Source organism: Pholis gunnellus (assembly GCF_910591455.1).
Source record: "Pholis gunnellus genome assembly, chromosome: 1".
NCBI classification, from domain to species: Eukaryota; Metazoa; Chordata; class Actinopteri; order Perciformes; family Pholidae; genus Pholis; species Pholis gunnellus.
Genome location: NC_136528.1, coordinates 2,036,521 through 2,058,892, shown reverse-complemented (window position 1 = coordinate 2,058,892; position 22,372 = coordinate 2,036,521). Strand labels below are relative to the sequence as shown.

The 22,372-nt window shown below is 42.8% G+C and overlaps 1 protein-coding gene across 1 annotated transcript in view; it reads right to left on the bottom strand.

The window, feature by feature from the left end:
• Positions 1-22,372, bottom strand: part of LOC306700998 (neural-cadherin) — a gene marked incomplete at both ends in the record, with an annotated part of 277,168 nt that overhangs the window by 5,685 nt on the left and 249,111 nt on the right. The window contains 2 exons of the mRNA XM_079166195.1: positions 14,005-14,249; positions 20,940-21,120. Of these exons, the coding sequence (XP_079022321.1) occupies positions 14,005-14,249; positions 20,940-21,120 (426 nt within the window). The remainder of the gene's footprint in view (positions 1-14,004; positions 14,250-20,939; positions 21,121-22,372) is intronic.

The window sequence follows — 22,372 nt, the reverse complement described above, 5'->3', positions numbered from 1 at the left end:
AAATCCACTCAGCCAGAAACCAGCTGCACAGTACGAGAGGGAAAAATCAATGTTCACTTGCTGTCAACTTGTCCCTTTCACCACAACTCCAGCGTCAAGGCGGATTTATAAGTTCAAATTGTTTCAAGAGATTCACTGTTTCATTTTTAGAGTGGAGGAATGTCAGTGAAGGAGGAGGAGGAAAACGATGAAGAAACTGTAAGACAGGGACACATGTGGCTGACTGCTGCAGAGAGTGGCCGTGATGTCACAGAGGCAGTGAATTGGTAAAAACAAGGTCACAGGTTCAGCCCCCCCCCTCGACTGCAATGGTCCTGGTTTACTGTGGGGAGCCCTGAGCTTCCCAGAGACAGACACACAGTGTAGAGAAGTCGCTGTTCCAGCAGCCTGGAGGCTTCCAAAGCCAATGATGATATTAGGCTTGTGGCTTTTGAAGCTCAGTCGTATTGAATACTAAAAATAAGAGCATCAAGCGACTGTCGGCTGACAAAACGAGATGACAGAATTCACTCATTTCATTTACTGAAAAGTGTACACAAATATATAGATAAAACTCACAAATATATAGATAAAACTCACAAATATATAGATAAAACTCACAGATGTATGTAAACAGAAAAATGCACAATACCAAAAACAACAAGCGGTTTGATAAACTTTAGTCAGAATTTGAGATGGAAAAGACATAAAGAAGTCAAGTCCCAAGTCTTTGAGCAGCGAGCTTAATTAACGGGGCGGCCGTGGCTCAATAGGAAGAGAGGGTTTCTCCGGCAACCACAAGGGCGGCGGTTCGATCCTTGGCTGCTACATGTCCTGTGCCGAAGTGTCCCTGAGCAAGACACTGAACCCCTAACTGCTCCCCGGGCGCTTCTCAGCAGCCCACTGCTCCAAATAAGCTAGGGATGGGTTCAATGCAGAAGCTAAATGTCATGTATATGTATATGACGACTCTAATACAAATCTGGTTTTAAAATGAAGTCTCAAGTCTTTGAGGAGAGTAGTAATCTCACAGCGCTGTGTACTGCATCGTCACTCCTTTATCTTTGTGCATACAGTATCAGCATTGATTAGCTGTTTAGTGTATGATCGCTTTAAACAGGTTAATATAATATGAAGAAAACTTTCCTTTAATGTAAATAACTGTATTTTGCTGTTAAAGTGGATATAGACTAACGTTACACGGGGTATCCAGAGGTTATGCTTGTAATAATAACAACTGTTTCTTCAACTATTGACCATGTACAGTCTACTCTAACACATCCCTCTAGCCTCTCAAGCCCAGAGATGTTTAAGTAATTGTTTGTCAAGTCTTGAGCCCAAGTCCCAAGTCCAAGTCACCATCTCTGGGACACAATGCAATAAACCTTCTGCCGGCGGATTCACGCTATTTCACCGATAAGAGAGTTGGTGGCGATAGCGCAGCAACAATGTAGCAATTCACCAGCAAACACGGACTCACCAAGTTAATTGCTGAGATGTGGGAAGGTAGCGATAATGCTAAAAATGAAGTGTGGCAGCACCACAAACACAAGCACTCAGATGATCATATAAGAGTTACTGGAAAAGTTAATGGTTTGAAGTCAAGGGGAGCATTAACTAGCTGCTAACTATTGTGAACCTTTGTTTAATATCACCCCATGTTTGATATTTTAGCTCCAATATATTATCTGTTCGGTTTGCTTATTCAAAGTTTGTTTAAAAAAAGTCCTGTAAGCATTAATATTATTCATAATGCATTAAAATGTGCTGTATCTCTCCAGATTCTTTAAATTCCTACTTTTTCAGAGGGTAGCCTGAGTTTCTTTCTGCTTCAGTGTGAATGGCTCACAACTGATCAGGCTAGAAATCAAGTTCTGGTATAAGATACATGTCTATACATTACCATAGGCTATGTGGATGTCTTCACATGGACTCCATTAGGACTTCATGTTTCACACTTGGGTTAAAAAAGTATATAGCAAAAAAAAAAGAAGTGATGTGAATAGAGGCAGACAATGAAATGTGATGTTGAGCTCCTGTGAGGACGACTGCATGGATAAATGTCCTGTGTGCATGAGGGCTTAGGCCTATATGAGGGATTAAGCACAGCCTTTAGACAGACTGAGGCAAAGAAACTGCAAATATGAGGTCTGGTCGAGCTTGGTGTAAGGTGGTCGAGTTTATGTCTTTATGTGTTTACACTCTACTCCCATCTGCAGTGTGTGTGTGTGTGTGTGTGTGTGTGTGTGAGGACGTGGCTAGTGTAAGCTCCACAGGGGAATTGAGCAAGGAAGCTGGAGGTCAGGGCGTGCAAGATGAATCTGCCCTGTTCAAAGGCTCTCTCTAGAGGGCAAACAGAGAAATGGAGAATGTGATCGGCATTGTGTGTGTGTGTGTGTGTGTGTGTGTTTGTGTGAGTGTGTGAGTGAGCAAGCCTGAAAAGAGAGATTATGTGTTTATTTGTTTACAATGCCTCCAAGGTACCGCGGTCTCTTTGACCATCACTCCTCTTTTTGTTCAACTTTCTCACTCTCTCTGCTTAACTCAAACTCCTGCCTTATGCTGGCCCTCCCTCCGTCTCACGGCCTTTAAAGCATTAATCTTAAAGATTTGAAGTGAACGCGGCGGTGATTGAGCTTTCGGGCCCACCGATGAAAGCTCTTCCATTTGCAGTATTACGAACTGGGTGTCCGTGGCAACACTCCCGGGAGAAAAATCCCAAGTGGCGACACGCTTCGGATCTCTAGATCTCTAGAGGAAGTGAGATCCAGAAACACACCTGCAATTACCGCTTATCACCGTAGGTGCCGCCAAAGACAACAACACAGAGATCTTCAAGATGGATACTTCAGCTAAATCAGTTGGCTGTTAAAAAAGCTCGCCGTCGCCATTTTAACAGCCGTTGAGAGGCAAAAGAAATGATACCGTTCTCGCGTCTTGCACCTTCAAGATAATCCTGGACCCCAGCAGGTGCTTTGGGCAATCTGCACCACGCTAGATATTACAAGATCTCACCCAAACCAATTCACTTCACCACGGTCATTGCCACGGTCCTAAAAAGCACCGCAAACTGTTTGAAATGAGCTCATTTCAAAAGAAAATGTCAAAATTCCCACCGATCTTTGCAAGCATTGTTAACGGCTAAAGGGAAAAACGTGTCGTTGAAAGAACGATGCCGACTGAACGTCCTGCAGAGGCCTCTCAAGACATCGAACACGGCCCCTTTATTTCAGACCAGAGGCACAACATGGCGGCGTGCGGCTCTCTGATGAGCAGGGAAATCCATTGCACCTCAGTTCAAATGGCGCTGCTGCTGAATGAGCGTGCGCATAATGGGATTTCCAGTCAGACGATCAATATCCGAGCTGCCCTGCAATGAGATCAGTGTCTATGAGTACATCAACACAAGTCAATACTACTGTATGGATTTTAGCCTCATCAAAGTACAATTCTGTTTACCGCAGCCGTCTGTCTCTACGCGCTCAATTTATCACGACCCTTCTCCTCACCGCTCTCTCTCTTTTCGTGCCATTGTACCAATTTGTTGGCGCTAATAACCTGTTTTAGCTGTGATGAGGTTTTTCATTGGTTCCGAGCTTCAGATGACTACGTCTAATGATGAGAGTTGAACGATGACAAATGGAAAAAAAAGGTGTTGAGTTTCTTTCCAGCTCACACACTCTTGTAGTCTCACCACTATTTTCATTCCAAAAAAGTAAGTAAATATGTCCCCAGTGTTTTTGATTCATGTCATCTGTTGAGCTCATAGGGCAGTGAAGCTTTCCATGGAAAGCGAATACAATACCTAATCCAAGGGCAGTATCTATTCATCAGCTTGGTCCACATCTGTTCTCTACCTTTTGCTCTCTCAAGGTATTGCTATTGCATCCTCTCTCCATTTGTCTTGTTATATATCTAATCCTGCCCTTCCTCAACTCACTGCTCCTCCTCTTGTAAAGATAGTCTGAATAGTTTCACACTTGAATCTACTCGTATCTCAGCTACGCTCTTACAAAGATGCTTCTACGAATAGACCCTGACCTACACAGTTTGAACAATAGCATACAAACAGGCAGGGACGTTATGGAGAACTTGTTCAGAGCAAATCTGAGCTTTCAGATAGATACTGGGTTTTATTTCACTTCACAAAGTACTTTTCTGCATGTATTCCCTGACATAGCTCACATCAGCGTGCGCCTCGGTTCACTGAGCTTTGTTATTGTCTCGTTGAGGTATAAACTCACCTCCTAAAGGCAGGTGAAATTTCAGATCGTCCAAAGCTGATACGGAGCTGTTCAGAGATGCATTTGGACACATTAGCGTTAAAATATAAATGCAAAGAGTGTCCAGTCCACAAACAGCAGCTGCAGAGATCAACTGTCAACGGACGGTTACGTTTTCAAGAAAGTACTGAAAGTTGAACAAGAGTGAAGTCGCTGTGAAGTTTATTCTCCATCTGTTCTTAAAGCTGCTGAAATCAACATTATTAATACTTTTTTATATTTATATACACATGCACCTCACACTGCTGCTGCTGTTTGCTACCTGCCAGGAACCAAACAACCAACAAACAAAGTAAAGAAAGTGGAGCTTCAGCCAAAGAGCCAGATATTATCCTCAGAAGCTGGTGGAGACCAAAATCAGAGCTAAAAGGAGAGAATACTGGACATTTATTTGCTAATTGTGCATCTGCTTGATGTGTTAATACCCAAATATGGCCCAAAAAAAAGAAAAAGAAAAACGACACCACGTGGCTTTTAAATATAGACATTTTTCAACAGCAGGTTAAAGGCAACGAAGACATGTTTATTCATTGACCACTTCTTTAATGTCATAACCAGGAACTTCAGTTATGAGAAGCACAGTTAAGATCTCATAATTGCTATTATAACATATGGTCACTGGCAGCCAATCAAACGGTGACGACCAGGTTCATCGCGATGATTGACCTCTAAAGATGGAAGAGATGAACATTTTAAACATTACTGTGCTATGCTCCCCATCATAGTGCAATAATAATCCAATAACTGTTTGAGGAACATTCAGATGAAATGACTTTAATTAACTGGACAGCAGCATCTGATTGAGTCTTCATTCCACCAACAAACACGTCAATAGAAAAGAAAGTCAAACTTACCTGAATTGTATTAAAATGTGTTATTCCCTCTAAATAAAACACTTCACCGACTACAATAGCTTTGTTCTAGACAGCAAAGCAAACACATCACAGACTATAAATGACTGAATGTGAATGCATGAACTACTTCACCTTCCCTCCACAGAAGAGTTCACTTTCAGGCTAATTATCTTTGACTTGCGTTGCTTGAGTGGATCATAATGTACTCACGTCTTCCTCAGCAGTACATCCAGCTCCACGTGGCTACAGAAGGTATTAATGTCCTTTCAGCTGGAGCGATTTGGGTATTCTGTAGAATATGAAGAAGGATCTGGTGGGAGGCTCAATAACGGGCCGTCTATGCTGTGTTTAGTCAAGATTGAAATGGGTTCGGTGCCCTGTCAGACCACAGCCGTTTGGAGCACTTACACAGCAAAGATCGACTTCACTCTAATCATTTAAGTGAAATTAACTGTGTTTTGCTTTCGGCATTGTAAGCTGATTGTTTTCGTCTCGATTGCTGCTGTTTTAGGCACATCTCCAGTGAAAAAAACACTGAATTAAATTGGGAGTAACCTCAATAAACATTGTAAAACTTCAGACAAGCTACAATCCTGTGCACATCGACCCTTCGATGCTTGTTACACTGCTCTTGTATAAGACATAATGACATCTAAGTTATTATACAACCTTGTGGGTATCATGATCCCAATAAATTCTTCTCACATGGGTTTGTCCAGGATCATCTTTGTGAGAGACTCATAAGAGTTACTCTATATGCCATTGAAAATACTCTTATCTCAGGTAGTTCTACCCCGTTAAAATGTTTCATTTGTAGACTAAAGATGTGTCATGGGTTCAAAAGCATTTTATCAGGCAGTCAAATCCACATAAAACTGGTTTTTCTTTGCCGAAACCGAAGTGATTTTGTTGCCTAAACCTAGAACTTCATGTGAAGACAGAAGTTTATGTTGAGAGGACGCTATGCCTGTAACACATGTTGACACGCCGTCACTGAAAGGTGCAAAACCGATGCTAGAGGGGAACGTAGAGCGTCCTAGTTTGAAGCTTAGTGCCACTGACCAAGGTGCGGTATTTGATGCATTGGTGAGAGAATGTGATGGGAAATCAGCTAAATTGTTTCAGTGAAGAAGAATCATCACTCTGGAGTGCAAAACAAACAGTCAGCTCACAACCACAGCTCGGTGTTTCTTTCTTCAACCAACCAGCTTTTCCAATACAGCACAAGTTCTAACCAGGAGAAAGAAGTTCAGGCCATGTCACTACAGTGCTCAGAAACCTCAAATCGGTTACCTGTTGCTTTCAGTATATAATCCTCTTTTTAGTTTGCAAAGCACTGGCTGGTCTGGCTCCACAGTACATCTCGGACATGCTGTCACGTTAGAACCCCGGCAGTTCTCACCTGACTCTCAAGGTGGAACATTTCCCCATGTGCCTGAAGCTCTGTGTAAGTCTGGTGAGACGGCATTCAGTATTTATTCACCTCAAGAATGGAACAGTTTGCCTGCTGATCTTAGACGACAAACAAAAACCAAATGAAAACCTTCCTTTTCACTCGAGCATTTTTACAGTATGCTTGTCTGTATGTGTGTATGTATTTGTATATGGATGGATGGATGGATGGATGGATGGATGGGTGTCTTTATGTTTGTCATGTCAACCCATGATAACGGCAGTTCGCACCAACAAAAAGTGAGAAGTCTCCCACCTGATTGCTTCGTACATTGCTCCTCTGAAATAAAGACCTTTGGCGGTTTTGAAGCTTCGCGAACCCAAACCCAAAATAACAGCAGCTATCAGAATCAGCCCAAGTCACAGCTAGAGAGGAGGAAAAAGCCAAAAGTCAACTTCCTCCATTAAAGACTATTTCATGTAAATAAAACGTAGTTCCCTCATGTGCCAAATACCAAATGTTCAATCTTCCTCCAAACTCTCAACGATGCACAAACCTCAGAAACATCTTCACCTTGAAGGAGTTTGGTGGGATAGAATCAATGCCAGCAATCCCTGCACTGACTGCTGAGCTCATCTGGGAGAGGAGATCGTACAGATACATTCAGTATGTGATTTATTGACCAACATCAGGTCCTTAATCTGATATCCTTCTCTAATCTCCGCACTCTGAGTCTGTATGTCTGCTTCAGGCCCCACAGAACCACCTTGGTGGTGACTTTTGTGTTATAGATCATCACAAATTAAAATGAACTACAAATACTTTTACAGCACCAAATGTTTCCAGACATATGTTCTACTGTCTAAACATCAGTAACTAAACATTATAATTCTCCTGCTTGTTGGTTTAGGTTTGGTCTCCGGGGTTTTACAACCAGATGATTTGCAACAAACAACTCTTAAATGCCAGATGCTTCAGTTGTCTCTTATATGCACCTATAGGTGATTTATGAAACAAAAGGGTAGGAAAGGTCTGTCAAAAAGGTAAAGCATACATACACATCTGGCAAAACTACCAGTTTGGTCCTTTCAAAACAAAAGAATAAATGCTACTTTCAACGTTAGCATGCGGCCTTGAGGGTCCACGTGATGCAAATCTTGTCATCTGACCGTGATCACCTCAGCTTCTGTGCAGACTCATCGATCTGCTCATTTTCTTTCTTCAAAATGATCATTTAAAAAGATCTGCAGTGCAGCTGCACGTATGAACATTTCTGACAGAGTACGTCTTTGAGTTGTCTCCGGTAAAAGTTAGTTGATCAATCTAAACCAAAACTATTTTTCATGGTTTCCTGTTGTCCAATCTGTTGACAAACTGCAAGGTAGGAACACGGCGAGGTATACAGCTTCAATAAAATGTCTTAAGAAAAGACAGTAAAGGCCCTCTCTGCTAGATGAACCGCAGGTGTAAAGTAAGAATGGAATAGAAATGTAAACCTTCTATTTTAGGTTTTCAATTTCAGCTCCAGTTTTCAAAAAATTATATTTCATATCTTTATCCATCATTTTGAAATAACATGTTTTTTCCCTTCTAAAATATTTGATTATGGTCTGAATATAAATATAGTGGTTGAGTTAAAGAATGTATTTATCTTTTCCTTTAATCTCTGCTTACATTAATCTCACAGATCATTACAATGAAATGTTTATCTCGCACTAAACCTTCCGTTGAAGTGAAGAGAATACAACAGAAGGTGTTTGCATCACTAGCATTTACTCACAGCAGTTCTATATGTTGCTACAAAACAGATGCATCAGATCAAAGTGTTTTCTGGAAAGGAAAGATTCCAGATGCTTCCAGTTACACACCGAGTCTGTCAATGTCAAAGCAAACGTGAGCGTATTGACTCAAGAATACGGCGAAGCTGAGGAGGTGCATGTAGAGCAAGTAAGCAAACTGATTTAATGAATTCCCATCGTTGGGTTTGCCAAATCAATATTCAAGCTACATGATGAATTCAGAAGGCTGGTTATTAATTATTAATATTGTCAAGAGATAGCCAATTGGACTTTGACTTGGTTTGAGAGCCGTGCTGACATTTCTCATCTATAAACTTTGTTCTAAACTTCCCCAGAAGCACCCTGGGGAACATTAGTCATAACATTATAACATTAGTCTGGAATGTTCCCTCAGGTGATTTAGTTTAGATTTGTTCATCCTTTGTATTGATTAAGAACAAGTAAAGGTTCTACAGCCATCATGCCAGCGGCTCTGTGAGGCTGAACTCTGGCTTTGCTTTGAGCCAAATGCGAACGTCATCATGCCGACAACTCAAGGTTCATTTATTGTCCTTCTACAACATCGGGTTCCACAACAAAAATGCAAGTTATAGTCTTTTTGAGCTACACAAGAAAAGCGATTACTTATGATGGAGTGTAGAGGATGAGTTGAGCTGCTCTGTCGTCTGGCGATATGAAAGCGGATAGAGCAGCGGATCGGGAAATGTCTTTTAATATCCTTTGGGCTCTGCACAGGCGCCTCACCTCAGCGATACCACTGACTGAAGCTAGGTAGATGGGTACCAATGATGTTCAGGGATGGTTTTAGTCACAAGCTACAGTGGCCCAGTCCTGTCGTTGGCCTCGCACAAACCATAGCAAATTGCTCCTCTGTTAGAGTTGAGGAGAACTCCTCTTCCTTTCTTCTCCCCTTTAAAGGTTTTTTTTTGGGGGAGTTTTTCCTGTTCCGAGGGTCCCGTGACAGAGGATTCCGCTTGTGTACAGATTGTTAAGCCCTCTGAGGCAAATGTGTGATTTTGGGCTGAACAAAATAAATTCAATTGAACTCGGCACAGAAATTTAAATTTCTTAAGTTTCCCTCAGATATACAGCGGTTTGTGAGCCTTCTTAACAACAATGACAATGTTAACATGCTGACGTTCAGCTGGTAATGTTTACCATATTTGCTATCTTAGTTAACCATGTAACCATGCTGAAACAATTTGGTCTGCAGGCATTTTGTCTTAAACTAAAGCATTTCAATCTGTGGGTAACAGAAATGCCTCCACCAAAAGCTGTTGAGTCATTTCGTTTAATACTAAAAATGTCTACATCACGGTGCTGCAAGAGGAAAGTCAAGGGGTCAATTGTTTAGCACAATTTATCTCCTGGAAATCATAAATATCTATACTAAGTTAATCATCAGTCACATGGCTACGATGAGTTAAGTGCCAAATTGTGCTGCATACAACCCGATCCTCACTTTTCAAAGACTGGACATTAAGATCAAAGTGAATGTCTTCATATGAATTCTGCGTTGGAGTGGATTTTGTCTTTAATCTTCACCCAACATAACATTCTCAAAAGAACAGCCTTTTTCTCTTCAGCACTGCATCCAGAGAGTTGCCGCCCTCCTTTTGTTCTTGCTGTTCAGACATTTTAAGACCGTACAAGCAATACTGGGTGAAGGCATTAAAAAAAACAAAAAGTCTCTCTTGCAGCTACTTAAATTTCAGAGTGAGGAACGCTTTACCGATTGAGCGCGGAATGCTATACCGATTGAAATTACTACCAAAGTCCCCCGGAGCATTGATCTCACTTGCTGCAGGTTTGGGTAAACAGCACCTTATACGCCTACAAATCAAGTCATTAACACTGAAAACCAGAACTGAGCCTCGGCAGGATCAAGGTCCCATTTAATACGAGCCCAAAGCCAAGTTTGAAGAGAGATATTGTGGAATGAAGGTTAGAAGAAGAGACGGAGAAATGATCATTTGAACTGTGTCTGTGTGGTCCCAGGGAGGGAAGGAGGTGTCCTCTGAATCACCAATGAGACAGGCAGACATGGCCAGCAGCAGTGTGACATTGACACCATCCTTCTCAACACTGTATCTCCTGCTTTCCCTTCTCTCGCTGTGCGGTGCGCTGACTCCGCTTTGTAATCTATTCAGCTCCCTCTTGTTTTCTTCTGGTACTGTGCTGTGTGTTATTCTGTACCTCTCTGATCTCTTTTCTTCTCTTGTCTTATACTGCTCTGTTGTATTGTCCTCAATTAAAACAAGAGGAACATGCCATCGCACTGACAACTCTTTCTCTGTGTACGACTTGCACCCGAGGCGCTTTCTCAGCAGATGATCCTTGAGGAATAGGAACACAGAGCTAAAGGTACGGGCGTGTGAATATTCAACAGGCAAAAAAAAAAAACTGACTTAGGGAAAAGAAATGTGGATTTTAACAAAAGACAAGCAAGACACCAGCTTGTTGCAGTCCACTCACCCACAGGCCTGAGGAAATGCTTGCACAGTACCATGGCAAAAGTTTAGTATCTATAGTCCATACCTGCAATTCCTCCGGAGACTTTCTGACCTTTCGGAGAACTATTGTCAGTTCTTTGCTGGCTTTAAGCTGTATAATACAGTTTATTATCAAAGGAACATGCATATAAGAGTTAGTCTTTTATAGGCCTCCAAACAAAAACAACTAGAGCCAACGCTCTTGTTGTTTTATATACTTTTATATTCATGAACCCCATTGGATTCAAAAAGTTGCTCCATGAGCTCTAATTTAGGGGATGTTAAAGTCTGACACTGTGTTCCCCCAACAACCCACCAAGCCCAACAACAAAAGTATTACCGGTGCATCATGATACAGATGTCCTCAGAATCAGCAGCTATCAACACTTTATCTGCAAAGTGAGTGTTTTTACCATGTTGTAGAATGATAGTTTGCTGTTGCAACAATTAACTAAATCATACACGTTACCAATCTAATTTATTTTTGCTGCTGTAACAGCATGTGCAATCTCAGGAATCAATAGAAATTGTCAAAAAGAAATGATCAAAAGCATCATGAACCACCAAACGGAGAGCAGAGTTGCCACACAGACCCATTTTATGGAAAAAAGAGAACTCTAACAAGCGGAAGTGGGAAGGGGCTCGGGTCGGTCTTTGAGTGGTGGCTTCATCGTTCAAAATGTGCACAGGGTGTTGTTCTAGCATCATTTAGGCTATGGTGTCTGGAGGGCGGCAGGCTGAACTTTTAAGACAAACCTCCTGAGGGTCGAGGCGTGAGGACCTCTGCTGTGGGTAATGTCACAGAAAGCTTACTCATAAGATGCATCGCTACTGAATCTCACTCCAGACTCAATTGAAAAGCCGGCAGCCTGCTGAGAAGAAGTACAGATTTCTGATGCCATCGAGCACGAAGGGGTTTTTATCTGAATTGCATCCATGAGCTGTGTGTCACAGCCACTGTTGCTGCTGCTGAGTGGGCCTAATCCATCGGCAAAACTGCAATAACTAACTTCCTGTTGTTTTTCAGAAAACCAGCATGCAACTGTCCCTTTTACCTCGGCAGCAGAATCTTTGCCTCAAGTCGTTCTTTCCCTTTTTTTTTTTTAGGCAGAGTTCAGTGGAAATTTCACAGATGATTGTCCTGCCCACATGTCAGCGAGATGATATTCTGCGTCTGGGCCGTGGAGAGTATGAATGGCTCTGACATTTAGGATGCACACCTCAAACGCTCTAAAGCACCTACGAAAGCCCACGTTTTACCTTTTTACTTTTCACAAATGTGAGCACATATGATGTGGCTGCAGTGAGAGGCGTAAATGAAGATGTGGAGCCTGAGCTAAAAGGAGAACCAAATAGCGATTATTATGTCCAATTCAAAGTGCTGTATGTTGTCAGGTCCTTGTTAGTCTGAGTGTGATAACATTGTCCCCAGGGCCTTGCTATACCCACTTCCCTTTACAACAAGCCTCTAAGTGTAAAGTAAGGCGCTAATTATCAAAGAAATGTCAAGTACATCATTAAAAAAAACATCTGGTACACTATCGCCATCATATGTGTGAGAGAGAGAGAGAGAGAGAGAGAGAGAGAGAGAGAGAGAGAGAGAGAGAGAGAGAGCTCCAACATTCTTCTGGTCTAGATTTCAGGTCTGTGGTGTACTTGTACTTGGTTAGCCATTTTAGTTTCAGTTCCTTGAAGGGAGATTCCATCATTCTAAGCAGATCCATCTCAGTGTCAACTTGCAGGCTGATCAAACCTGCGGTAGTGGACTAACTGAAATATGGAGTTTATTTTTTATTACAGCTAAAGAAATTCCAAGGAACTACTTCCTGTGTTTACATTACACAAGTGTGTGTACTGACTTATTTAAGTCATTTTAAGTTTTCCTTGAAGGCTTACTTTGAAAAAAAAAAAAAAAAAAAAATGTAATGATTTTCAAGAGTGTGCATCTTTAGTATTACTTTGCACGGCAGCTGGATTCTCACGTTATCATGCAAAAATCCATCTTGTCAGGCTTCCAAGTAGTGCGTTTGTGTCCCGACAGCCAGTGTCCGAACCAATCAGCATCCAGTGAGGAGCAGCTGCAGGCGTGGTTTAAGTGTGTGTGTGTGTGTGTGTGTGTGTGTGTGTGTGCGCAACGGAGAAACGACCGTTCGATCAGTCAAAACAACAATGCTCTCTTAAAGTGGTTATTGTCTGTGCTGCAGTAGCATCAGTTATGTCTACTGGAGAGAATTTATACACTGAAATTAGAGCAAAGAAAGGCGCTGAAGGCGTTTCTTGACGGAAAAGATGCTTTCGCTTCCGAATGGCTTCGGCGAGAGCTTGATTGACGGATTGGTTTCTCCGATCACCTGTCAAATATTTTAAATGTTTTTTTGCAAGTGCCTGCCCTTTTCCAAACAGTTTCCAATGAGGGCTTCTCAGAGGGTTCTGTGTAACAAACCATCCGGCACACCAAGTCATCTTTAGTATGCAATGAGTAGGATTGGGTTCCTGGGCTGTCTAATAGAGACAGAGAGCAACGTGTCATACTGTAAAACCAGGCCTATCGGTGGGGAAAACACACTATGCAACCAAGGGGTGAAACACTAACGAAATGCCTGGAGCTAGGCTAAAGGCATTTAGATTTCAGCATGTCAAAGGAATATTTTAGCACCCTGTGTCTACGGTTAACTAACTTACTGTTGGACCAAATGCTTGCTGCACACATAACTGTAGGCATGTTGAGTGTCAGGATCTCACAGTCTTTGCATTCTTCCTGCTTATGCCTCAAGTCTCATTTTTTCCCGGTTTGGCAGCTTATAAAAACGTAGTTCTGGGTTCTTCACCCTGTTGGTTGTGCATCCCACCACACAACTGCTCTAAGGACTCAATCACACAATGCAACGTTAATGGAGAGTGATGACTTGTCTTCCCTCCTGTGTGGGAGCGATTGATACAGTGTGGCAACATACAATACACCCTATATATATATAGATATATATATATATATAATGAACACAATAGTGAGAATAGATCCAGGTCGACTTCCCTTTAAAGTCTGGTGATGGGATAATGTCTGATCCCAGTTGGACTCCACTGTGTTTGTTAAGCATCTTAGGCTTCATAGGGAAAGGCAAGATAAACACGCAAACATAAGCCCTCCTGCTGTGCAATTATCTCCTCATTACTGTTTGTGTAACACGCAGCAGATGCAATAGCTACCTAGTAAGGCCATGAAGCAGATGCAGATGGCAAACAGGGAGCTGAAGCTCAGGCCCACGTCCTCCCGATAGATGGCCAGCGTTGTCTCGCAGTGGCGTCCTCTGTAACCCTCCGGGCAGTGGCAGGTGAATTTGGAGGGCGACTGCGCCACACAGGTCCCCCGGTGACAAGGCCGAGTAGCACAGAGGGTGTAGACACAGGACTTCCTTGACCCGTTCACACGGACCATGTGGCCAGGAGGACATCTGCGAAGAAGAGTTAGACACGATCAACAGGGATCAACAAAACGAGAGAATCATCAATAATGTTCGGCTTCTTAGCAGATGACACCAATTTATTTTGCTGTGACAACATTTTTGATCCAGTGGAGAAGGAATTGGAATCTCTAAAAAGTGGGTTTGGTTTTAACAAACACACAAAGACAACTCACGCTGAAATGTAGACATTTAGTCAACTTTGAAACGGCTCAATTCTTGTATAAAAATCAATTATTCCCTTAAAATATCCAAAGGTGGAGATACAACAGAAAGTCTATATGAGTTGAGAGGAATTTGCATATTTAAAAAACAAATCGTACTGCTAATATATAATCATAAATACATTTCAATTCCAATAACAACGAGCAGATTAAGATCGCTCACGTGCACGACACCAGATTTGGTTGGGTGAGCGTGAAATAACCCCTCAGCAGTTGGATACATCAAATAAAAATGGAGGAATTGAACAGATAAAGCTTTAGCAGGTAACATGAACGTCTTGAATTGGATGTCACTGTCTTTGAGTCAGTGATCGTCCACTGATGTAAACCTCAGTAGAGAGCGAACTGGGGGAGAGGAAACCGCTGACTGCAACACTGGCGGTAACAAGGATGGTTTTATTCAGACAGGGCCATATTTTCCGCCTCACTTCAGAAAGTACCACTATAATTAAAAGCTCATTTGGGTGTAACAGCTCAAACAAACATTTTATGAGCCCATTAATTCAGTATCTCTTTCAATGTCTATGGAGCAGCTCCGGGCTCGACAGTTTGATGACATCAGAGATGAGTCTTGCCGCTGGTCCGTAGTGATTTGCTCATGCTTATAAATATTGACTCACTTAACTATCAAACAGCGACATTACAGTCAGAATGGTACCGTAATCTATCTCATAAGTGTTCCTCTTCCACCATAAAACTAATCCAGATGAGAAGCTGAAGGGTTAACTCACTGCATCATGTGCCAAAGTCTGTCTCTTCTAAATAACGTGTATATGCAACTAAACTCCAGTGATTTATGTTCACTGGCAGTATTTCGGAGGTTCTGGATGTTGGACGGGGGGTGTAAGCGTCTAGCTTTGACATCCCGCTACCATAACATGTCTCCTTAGGCCAATCTTGAATTCTTGATTGTTGCGGTGAACAGAAGGTCTGCAGTATTACGGCTTTGCTAAATGTGCCTGAAAAGAAGAAGGCTGCTGAGTTTTTCCCCAACGTGCCTCATCTCGTCTTCTGCATAAGCAGCAAATTAAAGCGGCCCGAGTTGACCGATAGCGATGGTTGCGGTCCCCGTGTGCAGAATGACGGTGTAAGGAGCTTTTAACCAGTGCAGAAAAAGAACCTCACCTTCTCACAATGTCACAAGATCACATGTGATCACGTGAGAATCACGTGATCACATGTCAATGAAAAATGAAATGACATGTCAATGAAAATCCATCTTGCTGAGCTTCAAGCAATGTGTGTGGAGATGCTGCAATAGCATCAGCTCTATAAATGCTGGAGAGTGTTTTCTCCATTGAAAGAAGAGCAAAGAACGACACTAAAAGTCTTTTCTGTGTGTGTTAACCCAAAAACTGACCCAGCTGTTAGAAACACAATATCTTAAGAGCTCATTTGTTGTGGGTGGGAATATTAAGCCACGACAAATGCTCAGCGTTCAGTGTGATTATGTCTGGTTGGAGTCTGTGTAGGTGTTGACAACAGGACGGCCTGTCAGTCAACTAGACAACACTGCTTCTCTTTTCATTGCCCGTCATTAGCCGTGACTGGAATCGGTGCTATGAGTGTCTTATTATAACCTATAGATGAGCATGCACGCTCACTCACTGTCATTACTAACACGTCCTCATTCCCAATCGACAGAACAGGTCATTTGCCAGTGACTCCTAAAACGACATCTATGACCCTTCAGTTAACGCTGTGGAACAGTTTTATACACATGGTTAACGTTGTGAACTGGAACTACTTGGTTAGGTTTAGAAAAAGCTCACAGTTCGTTACGTACGTAAGTACGTGACCACGCAGTAACCAAGTTCCTAAGTAAGTAACATATTCACGTATGGGACTTCAAATGAATCAGTGTGTTGAGTTTGGGATTCACACACGACACGATCAGCGGTTTGGAAAGTCCTGTGTTTGTTGGACCTAAACCTCCGCCCTACCAGAGACTGTGTCCCTCTTTAAACACCACCTGACGTCCTCCTTTTGCTCTCCTCATAATTACTATGGCCAGAGGTGGTGACATGTGGCATTGTGGGAGTTTCTGAAGGCGGATCAACTTCAAATCAGCTCAATCCTATATTCAGCTGCACCTGATAATATGCTCTCGCTAAAACATGCTACAGATCAGCTAGGGTCCCTCCGATTAACCATAACAACAAAGTTTTGCACTGAAAATGATTCTTATTTAAAGTAATAATCAGCGCTAAGCTGTGCCCCCCCTTGCCAAGCTTTGTAATTTCAAAAACAAAGTGTTCACACAGAACTTAACACAGGCCTCTCACATTTTTTGTATTCTTAAAAACGTGTCCTCTGTGCTACTGTGACAGATTCTGACTAACCAGACTCAGATCCTAACAACCAACAAATGGACAAATGAAAAGTTCCGGTTGCTAAACTATGACTGGACAAATGCAGTCCAGAGGAGGGATTTAGCAAATAGTCAATTAAACACTAACATTGTTATTTCTTTAAATTAAAATCAAAAGCAGCAATCAGGCGGTCCCCTGTAGCTGGTGCTCCAGTGGTATTAGATGTCACGCGTCCTGTCATTGGGGCACAGCACATGTGGTCTACACTTCCTGAAAGGCTCAGCAGCTGGCGCACGATCACGGAACATGAGGATGGTTGCTTCGTGTCGCGGTCGCCTCCTTTATGAGTGCGAATTACAATTCTACAATGATTGAAAAAGAAACCTCTTCAATAAAAGATTATACAGGAATACTTTCTATTTGAAAACGCCAATCCCTTTATTTCTAGCGCCGCCTGCTACAAACCTCCGACCTGCGTATTTTGTCGTACCCCGCGGCTAAACTCAGTCCCAGCACTTCATTCAATAGCTTTGATACGGCGACAAGTTACGGCAACAAGATATCAATGGCTGCGAGCCAAGACAATCAACTAGGCTGTACACGCTTTGCACACACATAACCGAGGCTTATATCTTTCACAATAGGACCACTCACACAACTACACACAACCACGCAACAACTGTGCCCTGAAACAGAATCTACACAGCAACACCGACGCACACGCGGCACAACGTTTCACCTTCTGCATAGCAGTCGATCTAAAGGATTCTGTCTCATCTCAAAAAAGAATGGACCACAAGTAAGCTTTCTCTTTGACATATTTCCACGACTATAGGCGTCCTGAGTATGATTTTTAACGTGAGGGTAACCATGTTATTGACAAAAAAACAACGACATCTGCATTAAGGACAATTTGCACCCATGGAGCAAGGCCTCACCAGAAACAAGCCGGGATCAATGGAAACACCACAACAACATTTTTCATAATTGTGAATACATGAACTGCAAGTGACAAATACCTTTTTCTAGAGACCCCCAGAGCTTTGCTGTTAATGCTTTCATGGGCTCTCAAGTGTCCATCAAGGGGTCTGGGGGGATTTTGCATACTAATCAAAAGTATCAAAGACAAATCAGTGTTTGTGCTTATTTGAGCCCCGGGGAGAAGAATAATCCACATAATGTGTGTTACTAATCAACCGTGGCCCCCATGAGTAATCAGGTATCAAACACTTGGGCTTGGAGCAGTCGCTGCCAACACTTACTACTCTCTCATCATCTTCCAAGGTTCAGGTCAAGTGGAGTAAAGGAGAACCAGGCGAACAAGCCAGCGGGGTGCGGGGGGGACTGTGAGTGTGTGGCAATGGTACATGGCTTTAAAAAGCGAGCTGCAGTGAGCCAGATGAGAGCGATTCAAAACCAAGGAACGGAGGGGCAGAGTGCGAGAATGAGAGCCATTCAAAAAATAAATAAAAATAGGTTGGTGGATGGATGATGCGGGTGAGTGGATCAGAGGAGTGAAAAAGAAAGAAAGGTAAAGGCAAGATGAGGCTGATGTTTCCTGTGGCAGAAAGAAATTGCTGAGATTAGCGCATGTGGCTAAGAGCTCTCGGCGTTTGATTCCGGTCTGTGCCGCAGGTGATGGTTGTTAGTTTGCTGCAGCTTTTTCTTCGCAACAACATTTCCCGCTGACAAACAAATAGCCCTCGCGCAGAAAGTCACACAGCAATCTGTTTGAAATGTTGATCAAGCACAAAGTGAATATCCCATTAGGGTCAGGGGGCTGGGATGATCATTTCATTTCACCTCCGACATTTTTAGGCGTTTAGCTTTTGGCGACCGAGCGGATGAGGCTCATTCGTTGCCTTTTAAAAGGCAGATGTGGTTGTTGCTGAACAACGTTGGCTCTTGCGGGGATTCGAGTTGGATTCGGGGATAAAAGTCTGGCCGAGGCCATGTTTAGCCATCAACCACCACGGCCATAGCGCAGAGGAGGCGTCGTGGCAGGGAGGAAAACAACACAGAGGATACTGGCTCAACTTTTGCTGCAGAGTCTAGTGTCAGCCAGCGAGCCACCCCGCTGGCCAATCACAGAGAGGGAAGTTGTTGTGAATTCATTCCAAAGCTGTACAATCCTCCCTCAAAGAGTATAAACGTTTGTCAATACGTTTCATAAGCCTTCAGACTGGACTTCCTGGTTTGTATTTCATCTTCTCACCAAAAACCTGAAGCAACAATGCAGCCGGTAACAACTATACGCCTCCCTGGTGCACATCCAAGTCTAGGGCTTCTATTGTGATGCACACAAACTATTTGGTGCATTTGGCGTTCGTTTGGACAATTCTGTTGGCCAAATTCTAGCAGACTGTGTCATCTGCAGATGTGTGCAGACTAGATGCCGGTTTAAAACCACTGTAGGACTGACTTTGAAGCTGCTCCACAGTATTTCTCCTCTGTCAGGCAGGCTGAGGGAGTAGCGGCACAGTGCTGATCTGAGTGCACACGACACCCTGCCCACGACCAAGAGGCTAAATGAGCATACTTGCTCATAAAGAGCAGATATCTATTTGAATAGACAACAAAAATGAATGCGTAATGCTAGTTGACCTTCGTCCAGTTTGGCACTTGACTGAGCAGCGAGGGACGATAAAGACGCGTCAATGCAGGCTATGTACGTACATTAACGTCCGCATATGAAAGTAAACCGGGCAATCAAGCCTGCGGAAAACGGTAGACTGAGGTCAGAAAGAATGCCGTTGAACAGTCGGTCAGGGCGGCGTTATCAGCGGTAACCGCCGTATGGGCGCGGTGCAGAGCGGCGGCGGCCGTGAGCTAGACCAGCCGGGCACGCTCACTGTGCACAACAAGGCGAAACACGAGTCGACTTTTAAAGTAGGAAATGCAATGTGTGAGCTTGACACTGGCCGTTGAGATTCATCAACAATGTGTCAACAGTTTGAAGTTTTGCAGCGAGTAATTGGTCAAGAAGGAGCATCCACAGCGAACTGTTAGACAAAGAGCAACTTCTCAACAAGGAAATCAAAAACTTTCACTTTCGCTGTTGGCAGACTCATGACGTGTGCAGCATAAAATATGATCACTGTTGCTCACAGAATGATGGAAAAAGGCCAATTATGGCTTGACTTCTTTTATTAAAATGATAATATTTGGTTTTGCCGACCCCAGTATTCAAGGACCTGTAGCATTAAACCAGTAAATAGGGTGTCGCCATTCACCCTGGAATGCAATCTTAAGGATTGAGCTGATTAAGCTGCCTGTTCTATGATATCTGATATCTGATATCTGATATCTGATAGGGTGTACGCATTCAATGACAGAACCTTACGTTCTTGCGACTGTGGCTCGGAGGTAATCAGAGGATCGGCGCTTCGATCCCTGGCTCCGCTAGTCCATGCCAATGTGTGCTTGGGCAAGACACTTAACTTAAGGTGGCACCTTGCATGGTAGCACCTGCCATCAGTGTATGAATGGGTGTGAATGTGTGAATGTGTGAACGATGAAATGTAGTGTTAAAGTGCTTTAAGAGCTCGGAAGACTAGAAAGGCGCTGTACAAGTACAGTCCATTTACATGGGGACTCTGTTTAGTTCCTGTGTGTTCACAAGCTGCATGTAAAGAGTTTTGCTATAAATGTCTTGCAATGACACACTTGGTGATTGCTTTCTGGTCAGTCTGGGCTTTTTTTCATTACTGTTCATTACGTGAAGTGGAAAATAATTGACTCCCACGGGTTCCTGCTGAGAGCCCAGCTTCGTCGTGCACACGTGAGCAAAAGCTTCTTGTGCCATGAAGCTGTTATCACAAAACTTGACATTTCACCGGCTTTAGAACAAATAAAGGCTCAGGGATGCTTTTTCTTCTGCAATTTCCCCCCCTCAAGTAGGTCAGGGCAGGTTGTTTCACAGCACATTTATGTGGCAGTGAACAAAAATAATTCCAAGGTCAAAAGCAGAACGATGGCTTCAGAGGAAGAGTGAGTTGGTTTAAATGCATGTGTCTTCATGCCTCTGTGTCAAAAAGCGGGAGTGTGTATGCGGAGCATCCAAGTGTGAATGAGCTGTGCAGCTACGAGCAATGCGGTCGGGGTTGTGTGTGTGTGTGTGTGTGTGTGTGTGTGTGTGTGTGTACCTGCATTCGTGCACTCTCCATAAGTCAACACAGGTGAAGGGGGGGCTACACTGGTTCCTTTTGCAGGAGTCAGACGAGCACCCAGGGGAGAGGCCCTGTATGCTGATCTGGGAAACCCCGTCTCGCGGCTGGCTGTCCAGAGGCATATAGCGGCCGTTGAGGCGTACGTCCCTCATGCAGCCTGCAGGGAGGAAAAATGGAAAAGAGTTCAGCGGAACACAAACAACTTTGCGGACACAAAATGAAATTACCGAGACTTTTACCTCATGTACCTGGTGAGCAAATCAACCACATGTTCTTGATGGATTAATGGCTCCATTAATTTGTTCCAGAGAAAGGTCCAAAGAGAAAGAATCCTACCTGTGTTCTTATAATGACGGATCCTTGAAAGCATATGCCAGCTGATCCTAATGAGCATAGCTAAAGGCCCCGCCCATCCCCATAAAAGGGCATGAGACTGCAGGGCAGTGCCATAATATTGTCAATAAGGACCAAATTAAATAAATCAATATTACTACTAAACTTTTAATAAAATAAAATGAAAAATTGTCCTGAAGTGGAGGTACTTCTGCAGGAAGTGAACGTCAAACGAGCAGTCGTATTTAGTAGTGTCAGTGGTGGGTATAAAATAATCACGGGATGCTATTACTCATTTATTTATTGTGAAAGACCATAATGCTTCGTAAAATAATGAAAATACGAGTCCAAAAAAATGTAAATGATTAAAGAATGTTATAGTAATTTAACTACATTATGCAAAAAAATGCAGAAGAAAATGCAATAACGATTTATTTTGCAAAAACATAGCACTCAAATGTGCGTTAGTGTGCTCGCTAGTGTGCGTGGATTCTGTTCTTACCCAAGAAATCAAAATCCCAAATGGTTTTCTCAAGAAAACATTGGTGAATGCCAGAATCTTCATAACTGCGTATGTGGGTAATAAGAAGAAATGATGAAGAAATGTTACATTGGTTCTTGTTGCAGGGTGCTCACTGCAGCATCTTAAAATGCTGTTCATACTGTTCGAGGGGCATCTCTGAGGGCAAAGATTTGCATACATGTTGGATTTTGTATGTGCTCCATGGTGAAGTGATGGATGTGTTGTTTACACATGTCACTGCTTCGCTGTTTCATGCCTGAGACACTTAGCATTTCAAATATGTTTTCTCCCTTTTGCTGTTTGCAAAATGCTGCACACAACCTCTCAGCCTATTTTGATGCCTCTGCTCGAAAATGTCATACCCATACGTAAAGGGGCGTATCTCTCTAACTACAAGGTCTATTTGAATAATTTCAATGGAATAATAACACTAACACTTGTGATAGTTTGTTAATATGTGGACATATCAGTGTATATGTTACTGGTAAATGCTGAATGAATATAACACACAGCTCAAATTGAAAATGTTCAGGTTCGCCTGGAAAAAAAAAGC